Source organism: Lissotriton helveticus, chromosome 8, assembly GCF_964261635.1.
Source record: "Lissotriton helveticus chromosome 8, aLisHel1.1, whole genome shotgun sequence".
In the NCBI taxonomy this organism is placed as follows: Eukaryota; Metazoa; Chordata; class Amphibia; order Caudata; family Salamandridae; genus Lissotriton; species Lissotriton helveticus.
The window spans coordinates 773673493-773693428 of record NC_136069.1 but is presented as its reverse complement, the minus strand read 5'-3'; the positions used below and the strand labels follow the sequence as shown (position 1 = coordinate 773693428).

Below are 19936 nucleotides of genomic sequence, written 5' to 3'. Positions count from 1 at the left end.
AAAGATAATACTGGAGAACTATAGTGTACAGGTAAGTAACTAATTCCTTCCTTTAAAGCAGGGCCTCTGAGTAGTCAGGAATCTTGAATAGGTGAAAATATAGTGCAACGCTATTTTAACACCCCCAGCCAGTGGTAAATAGTTACTTATCAGTGAAACTTGAACGGAAACTGACGATTTTGGTTGGAAATGTATTAGCATATGTCTCTATTTCTAAAATCATTACATAACACTATACAATAACACGGCTGAAAGTAAAATAACAACATAACAGAAACCCAACAAAGCACAACATAACAAAACAGTCAAAACAGAGTACAACAAAAACAGTTCAATGCATCATAACACTGGACAATCATGTAGCACAAAAACACAGAAGCGCACAAAACAACACACCACATCAGCACCACAAAACAGTGCAGCACAACAGATATATCAAGCACTCTTGTCACAGATTATCAATTCTCACCTCTGCCTGCTTTTATAACACTATGGTAATAGGTATTTGTATGTAGTACTACCTTACATACCACCGAACCATATAATATCTCACGTCTTTTAATTATATAATGTAAATCATCACACCAGAACATCCAAAACATATTTCATATGGTGTACATTTTCTCATAAATTACACAAGTCACCTATTCATCGACATGTCACAGCAATACTTCTTCAGGCCTTCACACTCTTAACCTGCATTCTCTTAAAAACAAAACACGACTGGCCTTCTTGGCTGTGAATCTGAAACAAATCAGACCAGCATGAATTGGGGTATGACCATATCTAATGAAACAATAGCTGCTGTACCCTCAAGCTGAACACAAAAGTATGCAAAATCTGGCTCCCTATCCCACATTCCAATTAAGCCAGTAGTCCCGATTTTGTAGCACACGAGTTTTGTGCCCAAACTGGGATTTCAAGTATTGCACACATTTCTCAGTACAAGTTTCAGTAGGTAACACGTGGTGAACTTTGGGCGAAAAAAAACACGATAGTCTGTGCAGCACTCAGAATATAGTGGTAGTATCTCACCTGCTAAATACTGCACCTTGCAGCATGAGTATTTAAAGGTTGTGTGGTATTACTGCACCAAATGACAGGGCACTCGTAATGATTCCGGACCGAATCCTGGAAGTGGAAGTTCCATATGAAATGCTGTTGTTCACACTTAAAACAAAGAACACAAGAAAATTAATATTAGACAAAATTCCCTCTTACTATCCATAACATAATGCACCATTCCCCTAAAAGTCCTCTTTGAACGCATGCATGATGAATGACAAATAGGATTGCATAAGAAAAGAGCGCATCTTTCAACCAATTTTATATTTGAATTGATTTTTTTAACAGAAAGATAGTTGTATTTTCAATTTTCACCTGGGTGATTGGTAAGGGTTTGAATTTTTTTTATTTTTTTATCATAGCATCCTAGTTATCATTTACTCTCTTCACATTATCAGGTAAAGCATAGTGTAGCTTTTTTAAAGCAACCATGTAGAATGTGAGAAAATTAATATTTAGAGGTAAGAGTTAAGTCAAAATTGTACAGTTAAACTTACATGTCGACATTTCCTTCACAGCCGCAAGAGCATTTAAAGAGGGTGATGAAAAAGAGGAAGAAAATAAAGGTAAACCTGGTGCTCTATGTTTATTTTGTATTCCAAAGTTGTATGTCACTAATATTGAGGTCAATTATATCGAACTACAATGATATTAGATCAAGCCCATGGCCTACTAGTACATCGGCATGTTAAGTATATTATTATCATTGCCACCTTTACATCATTAAGCTAACCTAGTACCTATTATATGCATCTATTATACCTAGTGAAGTAGTAGTATACCTCTGTCATGCAGGCGTCTTTGATCTGACCACTGAAATCCTTCCTCAGCTGCTGCCGAAAAGGGGGACTAGATAAGAGTAGATAAAGGCCTGTAACTTAACACTTACTATACTCCAGTGAGCATACACCATAATGGCATCAAACCAGTGGCACAAAATGTTTACCTGTGGGGTTTCTAAGGATTTATTCAATCAATCAATCAATCAGGGATTTTTATGTGCGATACTCACCCGTGAGGGTCTCAAGGCGCTGGGAGGAGGCAGCTCCGGTCGGTCGAAGATCTGGTCAGTCGAAGAGCCAGGTCTTGAGAGGGTTCCTGAAGAGTGTGCCCCTTTGCTTTTGTTTATATATCACTTCTGAGAGGTGAGTGTCTAATAGGGGCACGCGGTCTCACTGACATGGAGTATAGTCACTGACTTTGCTCTCATTTTCAGAGCTAGAGCCAGAAAGACTTCCACTTTTTTTAACACAATTATTGCACCCTTATCTAGGATCATTAGCAGCAATTCATTCTGAGAGTCTCATGCAAACTTCATGCTCATGCGCTCTGCAAGTAAAAATATATCTGCAGTCGCCCAAACAGGGTGTAGCTGTCAGGCAATCATGACACAGAAATTAATGCTTGGAGAGATTTCTTTAAGAAGCTCAGAAGAAAATCAGGAAAGAAAGAAAGAAAGAAAGAAAGAAATAAAAGAAAGAAAGAATGTAAGAAAGAAAGGAAGAGATAGGAATGGGAAGAAGAAAGAGGAAGGAAGGAGAGAAAGAGAAAGAAATAAAGGAGAGAAAGAAAAATGAAAGAAAGGTATGACAAAAATAAGAATGGAGTGGAAGAAAGACAGAAGGAGAGTGGTGGGAAAAGAAAGTAGAGGATGAAAGAAGGAAAAAGAAAAAGAGAGAAAAAGAAATAGAGAAATACAGAGAAACATAAAAAGGACTGAATGGAAAAGAGAAATAGAGCCAGAGTTTGAGCTGAATTGAGAAAACGACCACAGATATACAATGGAGAATAAGAATGAAAGGAGAAGAGAAAAAAGAGAGAATGAAAGAGGAAGACAAAGAAAGAGGAACAAAGTAGTAAGAAAAACAAGATAAGGATAAAATTAAACAGAAAAGAGTGAAGGTAGATGAAGTAAGAAACAAAGTAAAAGAAAGAAATTGAAGAGGATACAAAAAGAAAGCAGGAAAAAGACTGAAAGAGCCAAAACAGGAAGAGAAAGAAAAAACGGAAGTGTATGTAAGAGAGAAAGGGGCCAAAAAAGGAGAGCAGGCAATAGAAAGGAGAGAGAAGAAAAAAAGAAACTGCAAAAGAAACAGAAGGAAGGTGAGAAAAAATGTAAAAACAGACAGAAGCAGTTGACGAAAAGAGATAAAGTGGACAGGCAGCAATACAGAGAGAAAGAGAAAGAACATGGAAGAGAAAGAAACAGTGAAAGAAAGAAGGAGATGAAAGAAGAAGGAAGAGAAAGGAGGAAAGAATCTGAGAAAGAAAGAAAAGGATGCAAAGAAAAAAAGAAAAAGACAGCAACAACTTAGAAAGGAGAGGAATCAAGAAAGGGGAGAAAAAGAAATGGAAGAAAAAGGAGATGCGAAAGGAGAGGGAAAAAGAAAGGAAATAGAACAAAGGAAAAGCAGAAAGACTGAGAGGAGAGAAACAACGGAGAAAAATAAAGAAAGAAGCAGAGAAAGAAAGCATGTTTCAGAATAGGTTGGGATGCATGGTCCTGCAGTGTCATCACAGGTCCAAAAGAACCTGGTGGAAAGCTAATTGTAGTTCGCAAATGTGTTTTTGAGAGGCCCTTGATGTAACGGATACAATATATTTGTCAGAGGATATAATGGGATGCAAAATATTGGGGTTATGCCATATTCCAATAGTAATGCCTTAGCATGATCATTTTAGTTGAATAAAATGAAAGTATCAAGAAGCCAATAATTGTATAGTATTACGTTTAAAAGTAACGTTTGTTACTTCTAAACTAAATTGTCTTTTGCCAAACCGTCAGTTTTATTATGGTGTCTACAAACAATGGTAAGTGTTCAATCAAAGTGATATAACTTTGTTTTGCGGTGGTCTTCTGATACATTCACCTTTCTTTTTTTAAATTTAAAAAGCTTTATTGAATAAATGTTACCCATAAAATATAGGTCCAAAAATAACTAGTTAGATAATAGCCAACATATGAAATACAAATAGGCGATAAAACATAGCAGAAAGCTGTTTACATTTTAAGGATTATATAGGAAGGTAGATGGGAGAGGGAAGAAAAAGGGGGAAAATATGATATACTCTGCAATTGAGTGTCAAATAACAATTGTACTCTATAGAACAAGAAGGGTATGGTAAACTAATTCTCAGATGAATAAAACAATGCTAAAACTTAGTGAAGAGAAAAAAAGGCAAAGAAATAGAAATCACGGAGGTTGGAAATTTTCAGAAAGAGTACGAGAAACTTGAGTAATTGAAATCTTATTTAAATACATAGTTAGTGGTAACCAAAATAGGTGTCTATTTACATGTGATTTACAACAGGATGCAAAAGCAATATCCAATCAATGATAGTGACATACAGTATTCACTAAAATTTGATTGAAAGTTTTTTTGAACATTTCCAATTTAATGTAATTTGTTGAAAAGCTAAGGCTAACATCAGGTCAAACAACCCTTTTTTGTGAGATAATAAGCCTAATGACTCTGATAAACTCCCCAGAAAGAGAAGAACATTTGATACAGGAATATGTAGATTACAAATAATTGTAAAATAAGACTCAGGGGCATATTATCAAGGCAGGCAAAATGAAATTATCGCCGCTTTTGCGGCCGTTTTCGGCTGCAAAGCGGCGATAATTTAATCGCCCTATTAGCAAGCTGTCGCTAACATCAGTTAGCGACAGCTTTAAGGTGATAGCGACTGGTTTGGGGCCCGCTTTGCATGTCAGCGATATGTATCGCTGATTACATGCAAAGTGGGCGTACCCAACCAGTTAGCGACTGAAAGCAGTCGCTAACGTCGCTATCGCCTATTAGCAAGGCAGGCGTAGCGATAAAAAAATGTGCGCTAAGCACGCATATCGCTGAAAACTAATCCCTGCTCAGACCAGTTCTTAACCTGTATATCCAATGGGAGGTGGCTATTCAGGATAAGACCCTATTGGCGATGATGCGTGAATATCGCTAGTTTTCCAGCGATATTCACGCATTTCGCCGCTATCGCCGGATATTTTATCGCATTGGACTTAAACGTTGCTAATACCAAGTTATCTCTGCGATAAAATCCGGCGATGCTTGGCGATTAAAAAATGTCGCTAAGCTTCTTTAGCGATAAATATCACTAGTTGTTGATAATATGCCCCTAAATCTGTAACCAGAAAGAAGCTACGGGGGGGCATGAGAACAGGAGGTGGGACAAGTCAGCCAAATGATAATCACAGGACCAACAAGTCTTAGTATTAGTGTGTGCAAAATTAGCTATAGAGATGGAAGTAAAAAACAGTCTGTGATACAGAAAAAACATAGATTGAGTGGTAGATCCAGATCTAGAGTTTTTTTAACGACATATCCCAGATTCTATTCCATAAATCAATGCTCCATTCACAACCCAGATCCGTCTCCCAAGCGAGTTCCATCTTAGTCTTAGAATGCTCCGGTTCAGCAGAGTAAAAGTATTTATAAATCAAGGAGGCTTTTGGGAGTACCAACAATATTCTGAGAAGTGGGTCTTGCATGGAAAAGGAATCTTCAGAAGGAAGGCAGTAAAAAACCATCCAGAATCACTTCCATAAGTATTGAAAATCTATGCAAAAATGAGCTAGGACATTTAAATGTGGCTTGAAATTGAGGAAAGGAAAACAGAGACATGCCATCAAACATATCCTGAACCCAGATAATGCCTTTAGTCCTCCAAGAACTCCAAAACAGAGGTCTAATGTTAATGGTAATGAGACGATTATTCCAAAGAGGAGAACGGAGAAATGTATTTCTGGAGATTATTCTTGGTTGACAATGAGGCCTAAATAATGATCAAGTGTGTTTAAACAACAGAATAGATGTGAGAATAGTCTTGGCCGTAAATGCAAGAATCTCTTTGATAGAGAAAGGGGCCAATAAACGACGTTCGATAGTAACCCATAAAAGGGTAAAAGGAGATGCATCCGTAAGAAGCCTGTTTAAGACAAAAAGCTTTATGATATAATCGAAAGTCCGGAAAATTCACTCCTCCGGCACATTGACCAGTTGAGTCAAAATGTTGCTTAAGGCAAAATTTGGTAATAGGAAGGATCTCCATATTGTCAGAATTGATTTTATAACCTGACACAGCTGAAAAATATGAGTATTCTTGTAATAACGGGGGGATAGAGGTTTTTGGGTTAGATATAAAGAGTAAGATATTATCTGCATATGCAGAAAGCTTCAGGTGATGATCCAAAATAAAGGAATCCAGAGATAGAGGCATTATGGCGGATATGAGTTAGAAAGGGTAGCAGGGATAAGATGACTAGAAGAGGCGAAAGGGGGCAACCCCGTCGGACATCACAATGAAGTGAAAAACGTTGTGAAACAAGGGCATTAACTATGGTAGACCAAGTAGGTGTTGTGTAAAGTAATGAGATAAGGGAAATTAATTTAGAACCAAAACTATGCCATCGAACACCTTAAAAAAAAAAGACCAGTTCATCTTATCAAAAGGCTTTTCTGCATTAATAGAGACCGCAGCTAAAGGATAGGATGGAGTATATGTCTTACTTAAAACATTAAAATGTAGCAGAAAATTATCAGAAGTTAATCTGCTTTTGACGAAAACACACTGTTCCGGACCAATTAAATGTGGTAAGAGAGATTCAAGATGTAATGCTAGTAATTTAGCGAAAGAGTGTGTCATAGTCTACATTTATCAAGGATATAGGGCAATAATTCTTGCAAATATTAGGGTCTTTACCATCTTTATGAATAAGACATATAAAGGCCTCCAAGAAGGTACCACTTGCCTTACCAGTAGTGCAAAAATATCGAAAGAGTTTGAAGATTTTGGGGAGCAGGATATTTGAGAAATGTGAGTAAAATTCTACCGAAAATCCATCAGGACCTGGGGATTCATATTTCTTTAGGGAATTCAGAGAAGTAGAAATTTCCAGGATCGAAAGTTCCATATCTAGGGGAGTAAAGTTAAGATCTGCAGAAGGGTGGGGGGAATACTGCTAAAATAAGTATCAATAGGAGAATCCAATGTGAGTGTTTCTGGAGTACATATATTCTTACAGATCTTTGTAAATTCATCTAGAATGTCCTAATGTTTGAAAATATGTTTTCCGTCTGTTGACTGAATGGAGTCTATCAACACCCTCTCCTTCCTAGATTTGAGATAGTTAGCTAGGAGTGATTTGACTTTGTTTCGTCCCCATAATACCGAGCACTACTTCCAAGTAGAATAGAGGAGGCATTATCAGTAGAGATGTTATTAAAGTCTAGCTTAGCGCGGACAAGCTTCTGTAAATTGGAGGGGGCGCTAGAGGGTGCCAAACAAGATGTTGACTGGGTGTGAGTATTTGATTGGTTCAGATGCTTCGTCCATCACCACCCCCTTTTGTACCACCTGCATTAGACTCTTGCTGCTCGGGGCACAATCCTTCCAATATCCTGCTCATTGGTGGCTCCTAATCGCTGGAAATGCCACTATCTGGACAACGGAACTCGCCTGCTGCCCGACGCTGAAACAGTGGTCATAAAAACAGCCTACACACTCCAAAAATCACTTGTGCAGTTCTTCGTGCCAGATCACCCAAGATGGTGGCTGCCCTCACTGCTCAGCTCCGCTAACAACCACGCGGGCCCGGTGAACCATACTGTACCTGCACTGCTGCTTCACACTCGCCTGTGATCGCGTAGGACTCCACAGACTGATCACTGCATCGGGGCTTTGGTGCCCGGGCTGCTACCAGGGGTGCTGGCGCGGCATACCCTGTGATGACAGGGCCCACATCCACCTCCACCTGTCGCTGCCCTGCAGACCCGCTCTCCAGCCGGATGCTGTACTCTGTACCCGTTGCCTCTACCCTGTGGCCTGAAGCCCTACGTCCCGCTTGACTGGTGAGTGTGCTGCCCCTGGAGGCTCAGCCCTGCTCTGCCCGGTGCTCACCCTCCAGCAGCAGCTGCCAGTCCACCTACCGAGGCCGCTGGCCTAACTGGACCTTTCTTGCAACTGTTCCTGACCTGCTGAGAGTGCGGCGGGCAGACATTCTGTCTGCAGTGGCTGCCTGAGTCTACCCCCCTGCATCACACCCTCCAGGCCTCCACCCGCTCACTGTGCTGAGTGCCTGCTGAGCCTGAACTGCTCCAGCCATTTAAAGAACTCACTCGCCTGCTACTCCCTGGGCTGGTACTGCCGCCCGGATCCCTTGCCCATACCAGGCTGCAAAGAATGCTCCATTGACCGCCAACAGGGCACCTTCAGGCCACGCTGTGCCTCGGCCTGCTGGCCCTTGGTGGGGCCCGCTGCCAAGGCCCTACATGCTCTCTGGGCCCGGGACCCACTGAAACCCATCTGCTCTCCCTTTTGCAGCTGTCTAGCCCTCCTTCATTTCTTGCTCACTAGCCTCCTGCCTCGAAGCCGCTGGCCTGTTGGGGAACCCGTGCAGCCTGCACAAGACTCGCTGCTGCCGTCCGAGGCTGCTTCTCTGCTCCGCCTACCTCCGACCTTCGTCTCGGCACTTCACCAACAGGCGGCCTGCTGACGCTCCTTTGCTTTACCTCCTGAACCAGATCTGCAGCGGTGATTTGATCACCATGGGCCAGCAGAAGTGGGCCCATCAACTCCCGCTGCGGAAACCTGCTGTGTCGATGACTTTCCTGGCCTTCCTAGGCCCACAAGACACTGCTTCATCAATCCTGTGATGGGGACAGGCGGCTGTGGACAACCCTGGGGTCCGGTGGCCATATAGCCCGGCACCGCTTCCTCAATTTTACAGATCGGGCCTGCCTCTGTGCCCTTGTCTTCCCGCACCAAACTCCTCTTCACTCCATGGTGGACAAACTCTGGACAGCCTTCTGAAGCCCTAGTGGGCAGATATGACAGCCTGGCCCACACCACCTCTACATTTTGTAAAACACCAAGGAGACGCCACCTGCTACGCTACACAACCTGGCGCTCTGTCTGCGCCCTCTCGCCAACTTTGGGTCTGTGGCGGAGCTCCCCCTTACTTTTGGCCACCTCCGCGATCACTTGCGGACACCCGGAGAGCAGCCACCATGGGCAAGATCGATGGCAAGCAGCTGGCAAGCAGCTGAAACATACCTTTGAGGGCCGCAAGTCAGCGGGAATGCAGGCTGAAATGGATGATGACCATACTGGGGCCTCCACGCCTAGCACGACTACCTCCACGGATGACTTGAGGGAGCTCCTCCTCACGATGCAATCCAGCTTGACTTCCATAGATACCAAAATGGATGCTATGAATACATGAATGGACAACCTAACACACAAACTCGATCGGCATGAGGAAATGATTGAGGAAACGGAGTGCCGCATCTCGGATATCGAGGATACCTCCACCTCGACCACCGAAAAAACGCTCAACATGGAAAAAATCCTCAAGGTAATAGCCGCAAAAAACAAGGATTTAGAATATCGCGAAAGGAGAAACAACCTGCGGATGCCTGGAGTGCCACAGTCAGCAGCTACTGGCAAAATGGAAGAATATGTGGAACGCATGCTTACTTCTCAGAGATACTCATTGTTGAGAGAGTGCATCGATCACTGGCCTCCCCCTCCGGTACCTGGAGCACCTCCCGGCCCATTATTGTGAGACTACATAATTATAGAAACAGGGATGTTGCCCTGCGGCTTGCCAGGGAGCAAAAGCCACTGCTCTTCGAAGGCATGGAACTCTTTTTTTACCCTGACTTCACCATGGCAGTTCAGGAGGCCCATAGAAAATTTGTCCCAGCAAAGAAGAAGCTCCAGGAAGCACAAATGACATATGCCATGCTATTTCCGGCATGCCTCAAAGTCACGCACCAAGGCAAACAACATTTCTTTACCAATCTTCAACATGTACATGACGTTTTAAAATCTCGACCTAAGCAACAAACAGATTGGGCCTCCCCTTCCCATTCACCTGCCAGAGCTGATGGGCAATCAGACGTAGAATGATCACCACTCCATTTCTAGGTTTTCTAGATCAACCATCTACTTAGCACACTGCACTCCTGCGTGCTGCCTGAAGACACCACTTGATGTGAGGCGCCCTTCACCACAGTCTGCTACACAGACTTTGCAGTGCCCCGCGTGCTGGCGTCATTATCACTTTCAAGTTCCGGCCCACTGCCATTGAACACTTGGTGCGATGAGATTTTCTACAAATCCCCTAGCACCCTTGCACCCGTGAGTTGACCCTTGTCCGCCCTTTAGCCTCTACCCATCAGGGAACCCCTTCACTGTTTTCGTTTATTACTATCATGACCTTATTTCTGCTCTCCCCCGTTTGGAGTCTGTGATCTGGGACATATGGGAAGGAAGGGATGGCAGAACGCCACAGCAGGATTGCGCTGCTGATATGGGAGGTGGGATGTTTTTTTTATTGTTACTCGACGACACCCTGACGTACATATGCCCTGCACATCCACCTGACAAGCCCTCGACACCCCTTGTAAAACTTCAGACATACCACCATGACGAACCGCCTTAACCCCCAAGCTCCAATTTTCTAACATGGAATGTGAGAGGCCTGGATTCCCCGACAAACGCCGACCCATCCTGGCATACTTAGACAGGCACAACGTGCATTGCACCATGCTCCAAGAAACACATCTCGGCTCATCCACTCCAACCTCGTTCACAGCCCGCTGGGCTACTTGCTGCTGCTCTTCCTCACACTCCACCTGCGCACGCAGTACCTCCATCTTAATCAAACGCACTCTCCCCTACACATCCACTGGCTCCTACCCCGACCCACTAGGCCGGTACAGCATCTTGTGGGGTAGGCTGGCCTCCCAGTCCATCACATTCGCCACTTGCTATGGCCCGAACACGGCCAAGCCAGAGTTCTTTCATGTTCTCTGGGGTAGGATACTCGACACACGTAGTATGAGGCGGAGATTTTAACGTCACCCTTGACCCATCACTGGACCGCTCGCATCCGCAACTCCACCAATACTCTAATGCGAAGCGCCTCCTCACTCACATCACTGCAGAATATGGCCTTGTTGATGCCTGGCATTACCTTCAACCGCACGACAGAGCAGGCACTTGCTTTTCTACTGTCCATCCTCCTGGTCGTGCATCGACAGCTGGCTCATATCCAGAGGTCTAACGCCGTGGCTGACCCACGTCTCCCACCTCTGGCCCACCTACTCAGACCATTCACCAGTGCTTCTCACGCTTGACCCCTCACGAAGATTCACCATACCTGTCCTTGCAGTTACCCACACATGCGTTACTTGACCAGTGTTCAAGTCCGAACTTGAGCAAGAAATGATTGACTTCTTCCCTCACAATGAACACTCCGTCACACAATACTCCACCATTTGGGAGGCTTTCAAAGACACTGTTCACGGGATCTGCATCGCTAAGGGGGCGGGATCCTGAGGGACATACGCACACGCTCCACAAGTTGGAGACTGACACGCTGAAACACATGCAAGCCACACCCACCCCAGAGCTACAATCGTGTCTGAGAGAACTGCTCACCGAATACCAAGAGACGGTAGACAGGGAATGCATATTTAGGGGAAAATACCACCAAGCCCAACTCTACGAGGAGGGGGAGAGGCCAGGCAAGGTGCTCGCAGCCCTTATCCGTCCAACCAGGTTTTCCAATACCATTCTCGAAATCATTGATGAAAACCACCAATTGCACAGAAACACTTCGGACAGAGCTGCAACTTTTATGAAAGATTTTATACCACTTTGTACTCATCGCAAAGGACGCAGCCTGTTAACTTCACCCCTTTTTTCCAAGACACAGTGATTGGCTGGCTTGGGGATAACCAAAAGGAGTTTCTCCTCGCTAATGTTGAAGACGAGGAGATTATCACTGCAATTATGGAGCTGCAGTCCGGCCGAGCCCCAGGCCTGATGGCCTCACGGCCACATTTTATAAGACCTTCTGCTCCATCCTCCTTCCCATCCTTCATCAGGTTTACGAGGGGGCCAGGGAGACAGGTATCCTTCCTGAAACTATGTGGAAGGCACTTATAATATCTTTGCTCAAGCCGGGAAAACCGGCTGCACAATGTGACTCATAGAGGCTGCTTTCCCTGATTAATGTTGACGCTTACATTTTAGCTAAACTAATTGCAAACCACATTAGCCCCCTTATGACTGCTTCAGTGCTCCCCGACCAGTCGGGGTTTTTGCCCGGTAGGGGAACCTCTCACAACCTCTGCACCCTCTTTGCTGTTCTTCACGATATTGAGCCAGACTCAAACACGGTGGCTGTCTATCTCGACGCCACTAAAGCTTTTGAATCCCTGGAATGGGATTATCTAGCATTCGTGCTTGGGCGTATGGGCTTCTGTGCTCCATTCCTGGCATGGATTCACCTACTATACACCGGCCTGCAGGTAAGCACATCAATCAATGGTGTCAGGCCCTCTCCCTTCCCCATCACCAGAAGCACCAGGCAGGGGTGCCCTCTGTCGCCCCTCCTTTTTGCCCTGGCGATTAAGCCCTCGTGGCTAAAATCCACTAGCACCACCGTGACCATGCCCTCATATACTCCAAGAGACAAATTCTAATCTCCCTATATGTTGATGACCTCACCCTTTATCTTTGTGATCCGGGTGACATCCTTAAACCAATCCTCAGGTTGTTTATCCTCTTTGGACGTCTCTCTGGGGTCAACATAAACTGGGGGAAATCCCAGATCTTTCCTCTTACAGACGCCACCCCAAGGGTTTCACCATTCTATCCCCTTGGGTGGTGCGAGGACACAGCCACCTATTTAGGTATAGTAATAGCCCGCGGCTAGAGCGACTTGATGGCGGCCGATTAGGGGTATACACTTAGCCTCGTGATGGACAAAATCACCAGGTGGATCGCCATGCCGGGAAGAGCTTCACTGATAAAGATGGTGATCCTGCCCAAACTGTTTTATCTTTTGATTAATATCCCCTACGCCACCAGCAGGCATTTTTTCAAAGCCTTAAAAATCCAACTCATTCGTCTCACCTGGGGAGAGAAACAATCTAGATTGCAATGGGATACCCTGACTCGACCCTTTAGCGCAGACGGTTTCAAAATTCCGGATCTGGAAAAATACTTCAGTTGTGCACAGGCCCACTGTGCAGCGTATTGGCTGGCCCCCCACATGCCTCACTTAGTGATCGAAGGCAGCTACATGACCCTGACCCCAAGCTCCGTCTACCTAAGCTCACCAGCTACCCCGAGACACCTTGCTTCGACCACAGTGGAATGCACCATGAGTGCTTGGTGGGATCCGGCCCGCCGTTGCCACGTAACCATAATGTACTCTCCTCTGTTACCCCTCCAGGGCAGACTCGAGCTTCCGGTCACACAGGAGGGTGATTGTCGCCAACTCCTCCGGAAAATCTCCATCCAGACTTGGGGAGGACTATATGCCAATGGCACATTTCGCACCGACGAGGAATTCTTTGGTGACATTCCACCCATCCCTCTGGAACGATTCCTCTATGTCGGACTACGACAGGGCATTAGCGCTCTAACCCCAAGCTTTCCACAAGAACCCCCAATCATGACTCCACTACACGCCCTGCTTCATAGGGACACTCCCACACACATAGTGTCACTGCTGTACCGCTACACTCAAGCAGATTGCCCCCATGAACTCCCCTCGGCCAGAACGCTCTAGGAGGAAGATCTTGACTCCCCCCTCACTGACGAACAGTGGTCCTTCTGTTGCCAGCAGACTGGTAAAATATCAACCAGCAGCAGACTGCGCATTATTCACCAAAAATACCTATACTAGCTTTATCACACACCTGCAGAACTAATGCGCCTTCACCTGCGAGACACTGACCGCTGAGACCCCTTGCGGGAAAGAAGGGGCGGACGTTCGACACCTTGCCTGGGACTGTGCCCCTGTCCGACGGTATTGGGTGGAGGTGCTGGAGGCGCTTGGACAGATGACTGGGCAACACATCCCAAAGGACTCACTTTTTGCTATCCTGGAATTTACAGGGGCACTGGCTGCTCCAACTTGGAAATATATCTCCTATGTCACTCTTTCTAGCTAAACTGCGAGTAGCCTGTAGATGGGGCAGAGGGAGGGTGCCCAAACTCAAAGATTGGCTAAATTACCTTATATTTTGCCAAGATCAATTGCACACCTACGCTGAGCTCCTCCCACCCTCCTCCCGCCCACTCGACATTTGGTCCCCTCTCCAGACGTTCCTCCTAGCACAAGCTGCTCTCAATGACGCTGATGCGGAAGCTCCGCCTGAGGGATGATGACACTCTCATACGAGATCTGGCCTAACTCCCACTGGCCCTGGTTACGTCTGAAATGTAGATCTCACACTGTGTATACTTATGGGTATGTCGATGTCAATCAATGCACTGTGCTACTGCTATTTCATTATTGTCTGTTTGGTTAATAAGAATTGTCGGGACTGTCGATTGGCAAAGTCCGCTTGTTACGTTTCTCGGGTCTATGTGCAAAACTCAATAAAGAAATTTTTAAAGAAAAAAAGCTTCTGTAAATTGGAATCTGATGAGGAAGTATAAAATTGATGTTCTAAATGTTTGATATTGGTTAGCAGAGCTTTTTGTTGAGTAAGAGTTTGCTTCTTTTTTCTGGATACAAAGTCAATGATGAAGCCCCGAGCAGTGGCCTTAAAACTGTCCCACACCAAAGGAGGAGATACAGAGGGACTTTCATTAAAAGAAAATAATTCTTCGGCAAAGGAAGTGAAGGAGGAGGAATAAATTGGGTCTTGTAGAAGGAAATTATTAAATTTCCACCTAGAAGATTTGAGCTGTGAATGGAGCAAATCAAAATCAGGAACCACCGGGGCATGATCCGAGATCAAAATGGGCTCCATTGATGAAGAAATTAGTTTTTGAGCCAAGGATTAGCAGAGAAAGATGTAATCTGGTCGGAAAATCATGTGGAGGGGAGAAAAATGAAAATTCTGTCTGATCTGGGTTACATAGTCTCCATTCATCTATGAGCTTTGTCTGTTTATGAGATTTGTGCGGAATAAAACGTACCTGAGATTTACGGTCAATAAAGGGATCCATAATCTGGTTTCAATCACCTCCAAGGATAAAAAAAAATCTTTGTGTTGAATACACTTATTTGTAGTAGTAGGCCAGAAAGTATCATCCGGTTGGGTTGGACCATATACATTAAAGATAGTTAAAGAAATGTTATTAATGAGTAGTTTAACCAAAATCCATCTACCATCAGTGTCTATGTCTTGTGTAATAACAGAGCATTTCAACATTTTATGGTATAAAATAATGACACAATTCTTCTTTGTATTTGTGGGAGAAACAAGAACTAAACCAACCCAATTATGTTTAAGCTTGAGAGCCTCAGTTTCTGTCCAATGAGTTTCTTGTAATAAAGCTAAATCCAGATTGTAGGAGGCTAAATGTGAGATAAATCTCTGCCTCTTTACCGGTTTATTAAAACCTTTAAAATTCCCTGAAACAATTCTGAATGAAAAAAGTAACATTATATATGAAACGCCATAATTAACAATAGTAGAGGAGTACAAGGAAAATAGTAAACAAAGCACGAATGGAGAAAAAAGATGGAATAAGAGCCATAAGAAACAGAATAGAAAGAGAAGGTAAGAAAAGTAAAGAGGCAGAAAAAGACACAAAAAGAGAGAACAGTACATGTCAAATAAGGATTGACAACTATAATACATACCTTTAGAAGAGTACAAAAAGGAAAAAGGACTGGCGACAGACACTAAAGACAGCACTACCAATGGAGGGAAACGCACCACATCAGGAAGCTGAACAAACAGAGGACGGGAATGCGGAGTAAAACAGATGAGCTGTAATAATATTAGAGGAAAAATATGTGACCTAATAGGATAAAAACATCAAATAACAACCTGCAGAGGAAGTAAATGTAGTGGTTAGAAATAAGTTAGCAACAAATTCGAGATAAAAAGTCAAGTGTTAAAAGAGGGACCAGCAGTCTCCATGGATGTAGCGGAGAGAGAATGAATGAATTTCCGAAGGTCCGCCGGGTCTTCAAAAGTAGATGTATGGTTTTGAAAAGTCACCTTGAACAACAGGGATGAAATAGGCCATAATGAGCCCCTAAGGTGTGCAAAGCTGGTCGAAGTTTGAGGAACTCTTTCAGTCTCTTGGCACTAGCTGTATAAAATTCCTGGGATAAAAACAGTCTAGAACCAGTCTAAAAAATGTGTTTCTTATTCCTGGCTGCATTCAGAATGAGAAGAAGAAGATAGGCGGGCCCAATGTGAGTGCTCTTTGGAAATTCAGAGATGTAGATGTAGACAAATCCAAAAGTTTCGGGAGAAAAGAAGTGAAGTGAAAAAATTGAATTTGATACTACTTTTAGAAATGCCACTTTTAGAAAATGGACATTTGTCTTCTCTATACTTTGATCTGTGCCCTTTGCAGCCTTTCTCCACTACATGTCTGACCTGGGTGGTAGCTATACTTTGTGCATACCCTCTAGGCAGCTACCACACAGGAAGGGCTGGGTGTGATAGGGGGTACATCTACATTCATCTACATCCTGCTAGCCTTTCTGAACTGAGAGGGGGAGAGGTGACTTACACTTGTGTCTGAATAGACTGTGTCCTGCTCTCTCACAAAGGGTGGATTTATATCCTACTGGCTGTTTGGAGCCAGGACTGGGCTACAAGAGATCCTGGTGCACTTCTGAAGGCTCTTTTGAAGTCACCCCTACATCAAAGGACTTTGTGGGATAAGTATTAGGGAACAGGCCCTGTCAAAGTAGTACACTACTGGACCTAAATCAAAACCTGCTGGAGTAAAGGATGCTGCGCCAGAAGGATTGCCATTTTGCTGTGTCTGACTGTTCCATGGAACTACTGCCCTGCTTGCTGAGCTGCCCTACTTCCAGCTGATTTTTGCCTTGCCATGAAGAACTAAAAGACATTCCCAGAGTGACTCTAAGGGCTTGTTGGCTTGCCCCCTGTTCTCTTTGCAAAGTCTCAAGGCTAACAAAGACCTCATCCACACAAGATCTACACTTATTGCTTTCCGAGGGCCATGGGCATAGAGCACTGTAGTTGTTTTATTGAGGATCTCACCATCTGTCCGACATATAAATCTTCCCTGCAGAGGGATTCCAGGAAAGGAGCTGCGCTCCGCTCTTTGGGGTGAAAAGATCCTCATATGTGCTTTCCTATAGCCAGCGCGGGTGAAGCGCTTTATATTTTTCCTTACTGGTTTGAACGGAACACTCCTTCACCGCGGTGAATCCTAAGTAGCCTGTACCAGCGCCTGTGCAGTGCTACACCGTCTTTCTGCATCAGCACAAGTGTGGCGCTCCAGCAATACTATCACTGCACCAAAGGGAACCGCACTGCTTACACCATATCTCGCCGACAGCAACACCGTGCAGGAGCAGCCGCTGGTACTTTTGAATTGGTGGGGCGGAGGGAACACAAAAAAAAAGACAAATAAAAAATTAATAAAACTGCACTTACCTGCTCCGACAGTTGCCGCCTTCCTCCTGATCCTCACATCCATGTCAGGAACCTGGTGCAGACTGCGCAGACTCCCAGCTCTCAATCCTAGCGCTACTCACATGCTGAGTATAGAATTCCCAGCATGTGAGCGGTGCTGGGGTTGGTCTAAGCACCTCGGTTTGGCGTAGCAACTTGGACTGGGGGCCTGTGGTGGCTTCTCTACCCAGGTGTACAACATAGCCAGGTGGAGAAAGGCTAAGTGTGCATGATGGTTTGGTCGGTCCTCTTGGGCCGGCCAAACCATCTAGCGCATTTAGCGGGGCTCACCAATCCCCCCTCCTCCCTGGTTCTGCAGCGTCACTGTAGCTGCCCCCGCCCCTCCCTCAGCTCGGCCCGCAGGACGCAATATAAAATTATAATAAAAATGTTTTATTATCATTTTATTTGTCCTTGCCTCTGCTGGCTTTCAGCAGGGGGGTGACACTCCTCCGCCATAATGGAGGAGCTGCCACTGACACTGAATTGGGCAAGCATGCCTGACGGCTCCATGAAGGGGACCGCTGCATGCCTCTGCCTCGCTCTGAAACCGGAGTAAAGTGTGACACGCCACACAGCCACCATCGTCTTTTACATCAAAGTACAGTACTTACAGAGTGTGTGGCCTCGACTGCTGACCCCACGACATTAAGGACAGTTTCAGGGGACATAACTGGATAGCATTTCAGTTGCTGACGACCGCCCAAACCCCATCAAATAACAACCCTGACACGGAAGCCGGTCCTTGTACTGGGTCTGCCGAATTACTGTAAAGACTCTAAAATGAGCCCAGCGTATTTCTGAAGTGACTATCTCTGGAATTATTTACTGGATTTTTGTTGTTTTAGTCTTATTTTAATCATATAAAATTCTACAATTTTTCTAAGTTTGTATGAAGTATTTTTGTGGTGTAATCATTTTGTTGCTGTGTGTGTTGCAAAAATACTTTACACATTGCCTCTTAGGATAAACCTGCCTGCTCTGCACCAAGCTACTAGAGTGTGAGCACAGGTTGTCCTGGTGTGTTTCCGGCTTGCCCTGACTAGAGAGGTGGGTTGTGCTTGACTTAGGTTCATAACCTTGCCAACCAGAATCTCTATTTCTAACAATTGTTCTTTGCCCATTCTCTTTCTTTCACTAAACAAATTGAGCTTCAGATTACTTCTTGCTTAGAACTGTGAGTGCAGGGGCTTCCACAAGAAGAACCGAATTTGGGTATTGCTGGCAGAAAGGCGAAAGGTATTTTCAGTGCAAGAAATACATTTTAAATCTAATTAAATAAGTGAATGTCTTTCCATGCTAACTATTGAGGGCATCCTCGTAGATTAGAAAGACTGTTTCCTCTAAATATTGTATAATATTACACCTGCTGGAAGGTCACGTTGAAACTGTAGCAATCGGCTAAAACGCAATTAGCGTTGATCATAGTTTCACACCCTGCAGATAAAAACAAACATTAACTGAGAGATCTCTCTGCATCCTCGTATTTTACCAGATATATTTCTGGCTAGGAAGAAATGACTAGAAAACTGGGCAGTACAGTCTGTTCCTCTCATCCTTGCCCACAAGATATGGAGGCATGTCCCAGCCAACAACTGGTGTCAGTATTCATCCACACTGCAGAAGGCCAGGACAGTACAGTCAAAGTAGGCAGAGATATGGGAGAAACTTGAGTAAGCCTACAGGCAAGTGCTCTTGCTCATGAGACAGCCACAATCTAGACTCTTGGGTCTACTAATCACTCTCTCTGCATACCTTGCCTTTGCCAAAATTATTCTGCATTGTGCTGGTATGTTCACTCAGAACTGATTTGATCTGCCTTAGTGGGGTGTGTTGGACCTGGGCCTCTTGGCAGGGTCATCCCTAAACTTTTTGCCTTCCTCCAATACTCTCTCTGACCTGTTTTTGTTGGTTTAATGACTCTGGGCACTTTTACCACTGCTGACCAGTGCTAAAGTGCATATGCTCTCCCTGTGAAAAGTATACATGTGATTGATGTCCATGATTGGTTCATTGGATTTACTGTCAGTCCCTAGTAAAGTGCACCAGGAGTGCCAGGGCTTGTGAATGCCAATACTGCTAGTGGGCCTGCAGCGCTGATTGCGCCACCCACAGAAGCAGCCTTAAAATGTGTCTAGGGTCTGCCATTGCAGAACCTGCGTGCAGTCTGGTACTGTCATGCTGGCTGGGCAAGTGCACACACTTGCCAGCCCCTAAACCTTCCCTTAACTTCATATTAGTCACCCCTATGGTAGGCCTGAGGGCAGGGTGCATTGTAAGTGTAAGGTAGAACATGCCCAGATGTGTGTGGCATGTTCTAATAGTGAATTACTGCCAAATTCGTTTTTCACTATTGTAAGGCTACCAGTTCCCTTCTAGGCCAGATGGGCTGCTGGAATTATTACACTCTATAATCCCAGCAGGCTCAGGG

General features: G+C 44.6%; 1 protein-coding gene across 1 annotated transcript in view; it reads left to right on the top strand.

Annotated features, from left to right (window-relative positions):
• The window catches only part of LOC144772911 (uncharacterized), a 2519762-nt gene that overhangs the window by 2197178 nt on the left and 302648 nt on the right, over nt 1-19936 (top strand). Inside the window, exon 19 of the mRNA XM_078657606.1 lies at nt 1584-1631. Within this exon, the coding sequence (XP_078513732.1) occupies nt 1584-1631 (48 nt within the window). The remainder of the gene's footprint in view (nt 1-1583; nt 1632-19936) is intronic.